This window comes from Vidua macroura, chromosome 15 (genome assembly GCF_024509145.1).
Source record: "Vidua macroura isolate BioBank_ID:100142 chromosome 15, ASM2450914v1, whole genome shotgun sequence".
NCBI lineage: Eukaryota > Metazoa > Chordata > Aves > Passeriformes > Viduidae > Vidua > Vidua macroura.
Window position 1 is genome coordinate 19,029,207 of NC_071585.1, and position 10,812 is coordinate 19,040,018.

General features: G+C 48.8%; 1 protein-coding gene across 1 annotated transcript in view; it reads right to left on the reverse strand.

The window, feature by feature from the left end:
• The window catches only part of DPYSL3 (dihydropyrimidinase like 3), a 28,429-nt gene extending 20,664 nt beyond the window's left edge, over positions 1 to 7,765 (reverse strand). Inside the window, exon 1 of the mRNA XM_053990913.1 lies at positions 6,813 to 7,765. Coding sequence (XP_053846888.1) covers positions 6,813 to 7,502 — 690 coding nt within the window. The 5' untranslated portion in view covers positions 7,503 to 7,765. The remainder of the gene's footprint in view (positions 1 to 6,812) is intronic.
• Positions 7,766 to 10,812: the final 3,047 nt, after the last annotated feature.

Genomic DNA, 10,812 nt, shown 5'->3' on the forward strand with positions numbered 1-10,812 from the left:
CATGCACCTGCATTACCTCAACTTTCTTTCACATGCACTAGAATTGGAAACATTAAAAAATAATAAAATACACCACACATCTGGTGTACATGCAGACACAAACACTACAAGTGCTGGCAAGGACTCTTCCAAGGACTTCTTCCCTTTTCTCTGCTGTGACTTTGGTAGGAATGTTTAAATGGTGGAACTGTTTGCAAGTACTCAGCGTGTGCTGAAAGAGACAATGCCAAGCCTGGCCCACAGCTGGCCAGGACCATGCCAACAAGAGCTGTACCACAATGGGACAAATTTGTCTACCCTTTCCTGCTTGCCACAATCCATTTTGTTGCCAGCAGGTCCTAAGACCCATGGCCACCCTGAACCTTGCTTTCTCTTCCAGGCCAACTGTGACTCCACTCTTGCGCAGAGCTCTGAACACCATCAGCAAGATGCTCCTACAGATCCTGCTGCCAGGCAGCTCCACTAGGAAAATCTTACACCTGTCAAGGACATTGCTGTAAATCCAATTCTACTTCCTTGCAGAAAAACAAGCCATCTGACCTGGGTGATCAACACCCAAACCCTCCCTCCAGTTTGCTTTCTGAACTATAATCTAACAACAGCATCAGGGGCCTGACAAGCACCCTGCTCACCAGTGTGTGCACAGGCAGAGCCATCTCACAGCACAACCCCTGACACTGCAGCCAACTTTGACTGCTATGAAGCCCTGAGAGAAGTGGGTGACAGCAGTGTGGACTGTCAGTACCATGTGCTCTGCAGTAACCCAGCCTAAAGCTTTTACTACCCACTGAGTCTGTTACTCTGTGTGCTTCTGCTGAAGTTCTTGGCTGGTTTTACTGAATATGTATTTATTCTAAATTCAAAAACCTTTCACCAGTTTGAAGTCAAAGTCAGCAGATGCTCAACAACTTACTTATTGCTACCAGACTGTGAGAATACTGACAAAATTGCAAGGGCTGCTTGGCCCTCCTGTTTCCCTGTCCCAGCTACTATGCCACTGCTGCACCCCTGTAGTCAGCAAGAGATGGCTGGAAACCTTCCCCTCCATGGCAGATCCATGGGCAGGGGATGTCTGCAAGCACCAGGCAGGGAATGGGGGAGCAGTGCTGTGCCAGAGCCTCTGCAACTAAAAGCCTGTCACGAGAAGATCAGGTACCAGACCACACTGTTCTTGTCACAATGCTGCAATGCATCAAGAACAGGTCCTTGTCTCTACTGAAATTAGACTGGTTAGGTCTGGGAGGTGAGAAACAGCCTCAGTTCCCATCACCAAACCTCTCAAAACTTCACTCACACATTTTCTGGAAAGTTTATGAGTATCCCCATGCCTCGTGGTGCCACATTAACTTTGTCTAGACTCAGTAACAGAAAGAGCAGCAGTTAATTAGTTAATAATAGATAAATGACTATGCAGATGCTGCTGACTTCAACACTTGGACAGTTTCAAGAGCCGAGCTTGCATCAGCCCCCTGGATGCTGGCCAGCCACAGTGACTTCAGACCCCTCATTTGAAGAGATGTGCTTTCCTCATGGTTGCTATGTGACACTCACACAAATACAATCAAACACCCTGCCCTGGGCCCAAAACATTCAAAACAGAAAAAAACTTTTTCCATAGATCTCTTCCAGGTGCAGTGTGTGAGGCACTACTCACATGCTTCAAAATATCCTCTATGAGAAGCATGGTCAATCTGAAAGTTACTTAAAATGGCAATCCTCAGAGCTCAAAAGCTCCTCATGGCTCCAGGTGTTTGTAGACAGCCACAAATGAGAAGAGCAGGGTGAGGAGCACCAGTGGTGTGAAGACAGAACAAAAGGCCCATGCTGCTGCACGGACTTTGGCACCAAAACAAACGCAGCTCTGACTGTGGCCCACCAATGCTCAGCAGCCTGGCTCAACCTCCCTCTCCAGGGACCAGGAGGCTTCTGACCAGACTCTAATGCAAAGGTAAAAAGCAGATCCCACCAGCCCTATGTGTCCATGACCAATGACTCTTATAAAAGCACAACCAACATTCAGTGGATATGACCAGTCATCTGGGCTCAAATGTCATAATGTTCAGCAGATTTGCCAGGCCAGCCTGTCCCCATGCATACAATCTCCTCCTCCCATACATATTCTTTGCATGAAACCATCCCCTCTGCTCTCCTAGCAGATGAGTTTTCAGGGGTTAAGTTACCTCAGAGGCAGTGAATCCAAGGGACAGAAACACCATCCCTGCACCAAAGTGGGAAGTCCTGTGCCCCCAGAACAGTTCCTGCATACCCAGAGCCCCTGCCATGTTCCTGGAAATATCTGCTTCAAGCAGGCTAAAAACAGGTTGTGTCAGTGAGGGGCTGGCTATCTGTTTTATACCCGGCTGCAAAACCCAGTTTCTTTTCTGCTAACAAATTCCATAATGACCAACATGTCCTGAGAAGAGCATGACGTTTTCAAGACCACATAACACTCACAGCATCATATCAAAACCCTGGCAGTGCAAGATTGGCCTGCCACCTCAGTGCCCCAGATGCAATGGCCAGGTACCCCAGAGGCCACTCCTGCCAGCCAGCTCCCTGGCCCCACTGCACTGCCCACACACCGGGGCCAGCCACTTCCAAAGCTTGGACCACCCAGAGCTGAGAACAAGGACAGAACGAAACCAAGGACTATTGCCACAAGGTAGTGTGAAAAATCAAACTACTTCCATGCTAGGGTAAGTTTTGTGGTAAAACATAAGCTCTTTGCAGCAAGCAGGAACTCTTTAGCTGAATCCCTAATTTCTCTGGAAATCTAGCCCTGCTGCATAACTCCCATGGAATCTGATATCTGTCTTCTTAAACAGGGGGTGGGATAACAAACTCAACAGTTTTGCTTAAGTGCTGGCAATAACCTCTGTCCTAGCACAGGCAGCCAAAGAACTGACTCTTATTGCTGTGCTTCAGGCATCAGATTTCTTAAAAAATACAAACACATACATGTGGGATTTTTTTTAATAAAGACCTGAATATTTAGTATTCAACTCCACAAACTGTAATGCAAATTTAACTGTTGCATTTGTTATGTAGGAACTAGTTCAGTGGGTTGGATTTGTTCCTATTGTTTTTAAAAGTAACAGATATGATGTAACTCCAAATTATTCTCTTATAAAAAGAACAAGTAAAAACAAAACACAGATGCTGAATGGGGTGATATTGAGGGAATGAATTAATGCTATTGAAGTGCTTTAGGATCCCTTCCACAAATTCAGGATTTTAAACTGCTAAAGGCAGTGCACAACTGCAACTTCAGGTTGTGCCAAGCTGCCTCATGAGGAACCGACTGCTGTTGGCTTGGTGTTCCTGCTATAAATTGCTGGCATTGGAAACCAAAAAGCTGAATGCTGAATTCAGAGCACATTTTACAAGTGTCAGAAAAACGAAGAGAGAATCAACTTAGTCCAAGCTTTGTTCTCCATTTGAGGCAGCCCTACCTGTATTTCCAGGGTGTATCACAAGTTAGAAATCAAGTGGTATCACACACACCAAGAAAAAGCAAAGGACTGGCTCCTGCCAGTCTTCTTGAGGGGGTGAACTCTTTGCCTGCTTTCACTGCCCACTAGTTTCCCTTGCGTTTCTTTTCCCCTTCCTCCCCAGCCAATGGAGCTGCCCCAGCCTGAGGTGAAGCCACAATCCCATGTTTGTGGGACCACAGCCAGTTGCATTGGAAATGACAATTTAAGCTGCAGAACAATGCAGCAGGAACGACCAAGTTAGCACCATGGGGGTTAGCACCATCTGCTCCTGCCTGTGTGACTGCACAGGTGGGTGAAAATGCAGGGTCTCTGCATGGCTCAGCAGTGAGGAGGAATGTGGAGGATGCCTCCACAGGCTTCTGGTTGACCTTCCCAGGCACCAAGTGTAAGGCTCCTTCCCTGCTCCTCAAAGCCCTGCTGCCTCTGCAGATGCCCAGTATTGCAGCTCTCCAGCACCTGTACATGCATCACCAGCCTTCCATGAACATCCCGGTCACAGGAATTCACAGGGTGTTGTCTGTGACCTACAGAGAAACCCTCTTTTTACTTCATGATAGTAAAGTGAACACAGTAATCCACTCTGGCTAAACAAATGGCATGAAAGCTCTCAAAGAAAACTACAGGACACTTCAGAAGGGTAGAGTCCACATTGGCTATTACTGATGAAAACCTGCACTGAGTTAAATCACTCTTATTAAAAATGGTCTCTGCAAATAGCCCAGATCAGCACTGAATCTGCCCCCCCCCAGTGTTGTTCCTCCAAATCTTTAAGTGTTGTGCGGCAAAAACTCTTGCTGCAGCAGAACTCAGTAGCAGGGAAATGAACCTCCTGCTTTGAGTAAAGAGCACCTGGAGGGCACATCTCTTGCTCCCCAGGAAGCCCACCAGCCCACAGAGGCAGCTCCCCATAGCCATGGCCTCCACAGTAGTCCCCTGGGTCGCTACCCTAATGACTGTCACTCTCTGTCCCTAAATCCACTGGCAAAGCTCAAGCTCCCACTGACAGAGCAAAGGCACAGCTCCCAACTGCTTTGAGCTATATCCCCACTATGACTTCAATGCACTCCAATATACAGCTGAGCTTTTGTCCTTGCAATAGACTTTGTGATAAAACAAAGCAAGGCTGGACCATGTGCCTGGGTCTGTATTATGCTGTCCAGTTGCATGACACCACGTGTTATCACCAGGCATTTATTCACTGGAGTTGTCTCCCTGTAGAAAGGTTGGTGCTTTAATTGTTGGTGCTTTAATTGTAATTAATGTCATTACAGGAAAACAAACAAACAAAAAAAAGGTGTGTTGGTCTGTTGTACTTCCAATAAGCTGTTCACTGCAAAAATTAGAAGACAGATCTCTGCCTGTTGTCCTGAGCACAGGCAAGTCTCTTACTTTCAGCTTCTCTAATAAACAAGTTGCTTGGGCAAGAGTAGATGACTTGAGCTCTCTTGCTGTTTCTTAATCTGTGAAATTATTCAAAGTTCAATTTGCCTTGACAAAAGTGCCTTTGTGTGCCCTGAATCTGCAGAGTCCAACACAGGCAAACTCCCCGTGGCTATGCAGGCAATGGGGCTCAGTGCGCACAGTTCATTTCCCATTGCACTGTCCCATTCTGGGTCACCCCAAAGCTTGAAAGCCACAGTACCAAGTCATACAATTCCTTCTAGCTATGCACACGCAAAAACACATGTATGAAGTTGCCCACCCTCTTAGGCAAGATGTGCAGATAAAAGGGGTTGCTTACTTACTGACCCTTGCTTTCCCAATGCTTATCAGCTGAAGGCCTCAGAGGAAGAAATCTAGAGGCAGGAATCATCAGGAAGAGAGGAGCTGCTGAAGGAAATCCTCAGCTACAAAACACCGGAGATAAGCGTCTACATAAGACCTTAAAAGGGAACAAGGCTTTTTTTTAATTTTTGGCACAGCTAATAAAGAAAAGCTCACAGCAAAGCATGTAGACAGGCTGTCAGGAGCTTCAGCTCCTTTTCCAAGAAGCAGCAGCATAAAATTGTTAATGCAGTGGTTAGTTCTGCAGCTGCTACTTAAACCACGTGGACAAGGTTGATACTGACAGGAATAATGTTAATTTTGTTCCTGACTCTGTAAAACAGTTGTAAAGAAGCAAAGCTCAAGAACACAAACTGAGAAGCATGCCAGTAAGAAACCAAAAAGCAGAGGCTGAAGAAATTAAAGTGCAATGAAGAAATCTCAAATTAAGCATTGCCTAGCTAGACATTCCTATAGAAGACAGTGGACACTTAGGACAGCCTGATGCTTTTCCCCAGAACCGAGACAGTTCAAGTCACCACAGTTCACTGCAGTGCTTCCACTAGGCTCAAGCTAGTGAGGTTAGGCTTCCAGATCACCAATGTCTGCTGTTAACCAGGGTCTGCACTCCAGACCCAAGTGGAGGTTTCTGCAAAATGCCAAGACAACCACTACACCTCTCTGTGCCAAGACGAAGGTGATTTTTTATTCCATCTTCAAAAATGGGGAGGTGGAGGGAGGTTTGCCCCTGTTCATAGTTGAAAAAGAATGACCTTAAGATGGCTATTAAAAAGTTCAGCTCCTAACAAACTTATTGACCAACAACAGCAAATAGCCTTACTTGCCTGATGCAAAAATGAGCCACAGGACCACTGAAATCCCAAACAAGATATTCACTCAACACTATTAACTTAATCATCTTCTTGCCCAACTGCTAGTGCAAATAGGACCAGAACCAGCACAGCAAGCCATCTCACCCTCTAGCAGAAGGACTATATTGTGGAGCTGGATGGATTAGTCTATCACTTTCATTTTGGTGTAATTTGAGAAACTTTGTGCCTAGTGATACCTTCAACGCTGTCACTTCCAGATCAATGTGCTGCCCCCCACTGCTGGTACTTCTTGTTTGTGTCCATGAGAGATAAGGATCTGCCTGGTTTGAAGTAGCAGCTCCAAAATCCCCACTGTTTTAGTTTTTCTTCCATGTTCGGTGACGCGGGAGTAGCTATTCTTTCATAAAAGTATAAAAGAGCTCCTGCAGCAAACCGAGCCAGCGACTCTGACTCTGCCGGTGCCGCGGCGAGACCGCCGACATCCCGCTCGGCGGAGCTCCGCGCACCGGGGACGGCCGCGACGGTGCCTTGCCGCGGGAACGGTGGGGGCGGCTGCGGGCAGCCGGGGCGGAGGAGCCACCGCAGCAGCACCAGGGTCTCCTCCGGGCCCGGCCCCGGGGGCGAGCGGCGGCCGGACCCACCCGCGGGCCCACACCGCCCCCCGAGACCCCGCCCCGCTGTCCCGGTCCCGGCCCAGCTCCGCCGCGCCGCCGGCCCCTACCGTGTCGGCTGCGGGGGCTGCGCCCTGGAGCTGCTCTTCGCCAGACGTGGCGCGGAGGTCGCCAGCGGCCGGACCGGGGCCGGGGGCCGCGCCGGGCGGAGGGTCGGGGCCGGGGCGGGCGGGCGGCGGGGCGCGGCGCTGCCCAACGCGCAGTGCCCCAAAGTCGAGGGTCTTGCTCTCGAAGGCGCCCTCGACATTGCAGAAGAGGCCCCCGCGCTTCTGACGAGGCACCGCCGCCGTGCCGGGCCGCGCCAGGTACACCGGCAGCTCCTCGTCTTCGTGCCGCCCGTCCGCCGCCATCCCCGCCGCGCCGCCAGGACGGGACGGCCGGGGCGGGATGGGGCGGGCCTGGGCCGCAGGGCGGAGCGGACCCGACGTGAGGCTGAGGGGCGGTGGGACCTGGGTGGGTGGTGCTCGGTCCGACCTGAGCTCGGCTGCCCCGGTGGCCTCCGGGCTGGCCGTTGCTGTGCGGGGAACTGCCACCGGCCGCCTTCTTGGCACGCTCCAGCCGTGAGGACGGAGCGGACACACGCGGGCGCCTCGCTGCTGACCATGCCGGGCGCTCGGCAGATGGGCCGTGCCCGGACGCGCCGGCAGCAGCCCCGACAGCCGCGTGTCAGTTCTCCCCCGCCGGTACGTGGTGCAGCCCACAAACCAGCGTTTGCTCACGGGCCCGGGGCCGTACCTCATTCCGCTTGGGCCGTGGTCCCTGCAGATGCACTGCGGTTAGGTGGACGCTACAGCCAGACATGAGCAATGTCGCCTGCACAAAGGCTTCTCTGCTCCCAAACGCGACCGCGGGTGTTCCTGACTGGCCGCACACAAACAAGCTCCGTGTGTTGGCTGGTTTAAGGTGCTGCTTTGAGAGCTCCATTGCGACTTCATTTCAAAAGTACTGGAGGCCCGAAGGGCAGAAAGACAGCCAAGACTGGGTATTACAAATGCTAATGGCTGTGTAACAGTAGTAACCTGTGAAATCTATCGTAAGCACCAAAACTGGAGCTTTGACTAAAATAATTTTGCCAAGTGCTCATTTCTTTATCGAGAACAAGCGTGCATGGTACCTGTGCTCTACATCTTGTCAAGTGATTCCTCACACCACATTTTTGTGTTATGAGATATTGTTGGTCATGCTTTTTTCAACCTTTTCTGCGAAAACAAAACAGTGCCATTATCTCTGCCAGTCCTCTGAGGACTGGTGGTTCTTAAGGAAAATCCACATGGAGCCTGACCCATCATGGGTCAGAAAAATGACCCTGTGATTAAGCCTGGAGAGGCAGTCTGGGGGCACTGTCTGACTGAGGCTTGAGGCTGTGTGGGAGGAAATGGTTTGGGATAATTCCCCTCCTTTTGCACACTGGGAAGCAGTCTACTTTTGTAACTGGACTTGTACCAGTGTCATTAAATGAATCCATTTTTTTCTCCATCTAAGTGGAATAATTTACAGTAACTTGAACTTCTGAATAATTATTCAGGTCTAAAGGGTTAGGAGAAGAGAGGATGGACTAAATATAAACAGACTGTGTCTGTAAACTTGGAAGAGTTACTTTAAAGCCTTGAGTTACACAGCACAGTGAAATACTGGTCAGTGTCTGCCCTTACTTTCTCTAAAGCAGCACCAGAAAGGGTTGCATTTGGTTGTTCTTGGGCTCTTACATGAACTTTAATATGCAGCTGCCCCAGCATTGTGGCTTCACGATGCTCAGCACCATGAGTGTCATGCCCGCACCAGAGCCCTGCTGCCACTTGACCAGGATGTGCCAGGAGAAGAGCCCAGCACTGTCACATTTCAGATGCAGGGGCAGCAGCAGTGGCTGGCAGCTAGACAAGGAAGTATCCCTTCAAATAGCCAGAAAGTGTTTGTTCCGGAGTTTTTTTCTACTCCTATTCTCCTGACAAATGCTCCTCCTCTGTACCTGGATGCTCAGCAGCAAGACCACCAGTACTGGCCAAGCAAATGTACATAAAGTGGCTGCCCACCAGATCTTTACGTTCCTAAGGGACTGCCTTAGCATAAAGGAAATAATCCTCCTGCTGCAAGTGGGATCCACCGAGTAGAAGATGAAACCCCCTCTCAGACAGCTTCTGCCCCTGGTGAGTGGGATGTGCTGATTGTGGAGCTGGCGGCTGGCATGTTTCACACGGTGAGCTGAGCTCCTGCCTCCTCGGGGCCAAGCAGTAGCACATGAGGAGTGAGCCTCTCCTGAGAGGAACAGCGTGGCCCTGCCCTGTGCCTGTGTGCACTAACCACCATGGAGTTAGAGTGAACCCCTTGTTTTGGCTGGGACATCTCCGTATAGCTGTGCAACTTTATGGGGAATTAAAATTCTCTGGAACAGGGCCTGGCCTTTGTCTGATTCTGCAAACATGCAAAAATTTCAGCATTGTACTTTAATAGCAATATTTATTTAAATCCTGATTCCAATGTTTATCTTTCCTAGTGCCTTGCTGTGTAGATGGTTGCACTGAAATTATCTGCACCAGTAAAGGAGTACGGGGCTCTTCTGGGGAGTGAAGGCTTTAAAATCTGACTTTTAATGAAAATCATTCCCTGTATAAAAGACAGTTCTTGATTTATATACTTTTCAAATTGCCATTCACTTCTAAGATCTTTTTTGTTAGGTGTTGTAAGGCTACTAGTTCAAGAATACCACAAAAATAGAAGTTTGTATTCAGTGTGTGTTCACAGCACAGTTGCTTTTGAGCCCAGCAGAAGGCATTATTTATATTTCTGTATATGTATGTCTTGGATCAGACATGAAGCTTTTAATTATACAATGACAAAATGTCTGCCTCCTGTAGTTAAGTAAATTTTCTGTTCTTTAAATCACATGTTTATATGCTCATGGACAAAAATATTTGTCAGGCAAACAGTCATGAGAGGTGCAACCTCAAACCCTGCTGGCAAAGCAGCTCTCCTCTCGCTTCTCTGTACAAAGTAGATTGAAGATAGAAATCAGGGAGGAGATCCAGTGGGAAGGCTGCTTCCCCGGCCTGAGCCCAGGGAGGATGGAGATGGTAGGCATGTGAGCTCACGTGCCTTATGCTGCCATGGGACCCACTAGAGCCAACCATCAATCTTGCAAGGGTTTCCTTAGCTCAAGGGCTGGGTTCACATCCTGACCCCAAAACAGAATTGCTGGTCCTCGTGGGTCAGGAATCCAAGCTGAGCCTGACAGATGGGCACCACTGGTTGCCTCATGAAGGAATAGAAATAGGCTGCTCTTCTGATCTAGGGAACAGCAGTTATTTTATGGGAATTTCTGTAGTGGCAAGCTTCTAATTCACGTCTTTCTAGTTAAGTAAGAAATGTTTAAGGCACACTGAGAAATGGAAATCAGTCATGTTACAAGGTGAGCCGCACTGGTTATGAATGGGGGAATGGTGCAGCCTTCTGGGAAGTCGTCTTTAAGCAAATCCCTTTCTGCAAAAGGATTAGTTAATAAGATGGGACATAATCACCCCATCTGGGGTGCACATTTTCTTGTTCTGTGCTGTCAAAACCCCAGTGCTGGTTTTCTTTGTCCTCATTGACTGCTGCAAGCACCAGCTGGGGTTCCTGTCAGAGCCTGTGCAGGGAATCGCAGGCTCTAAACACCCGAGCCTCAGAGTATCCACTTAGAGGCACAACCTATTGTATAACTTTCTCAAGCATTTTCTTCATGAGGCTGTCAAACTTACTGTTATCTTTTAAATGTTTGAAGAGGAATTCAAATTGCCAACTGAATCATTCAAATAGCAAAGGTATTGACAGAGAAGTCAAATTAGGTCATTTTGCCTGCCACTGCCAAGGCACTGTTGTCCTCCAATAGGTATTTTCTGATGACTTTGCTAATTTATTTTCCATTTGTCAGGGCAGTGGGCAGTTTCTTAATTGGAAAAACTCCACATCCTCTGCTGGCAAACTTCCGTGCTGGTTCCCAGCTCCCAGATGGTTTGTGCAACATCATTCTATCTGTAATAAAAATAGAAAAAGAGTGAAGCTTGTCCCAGATTGTGA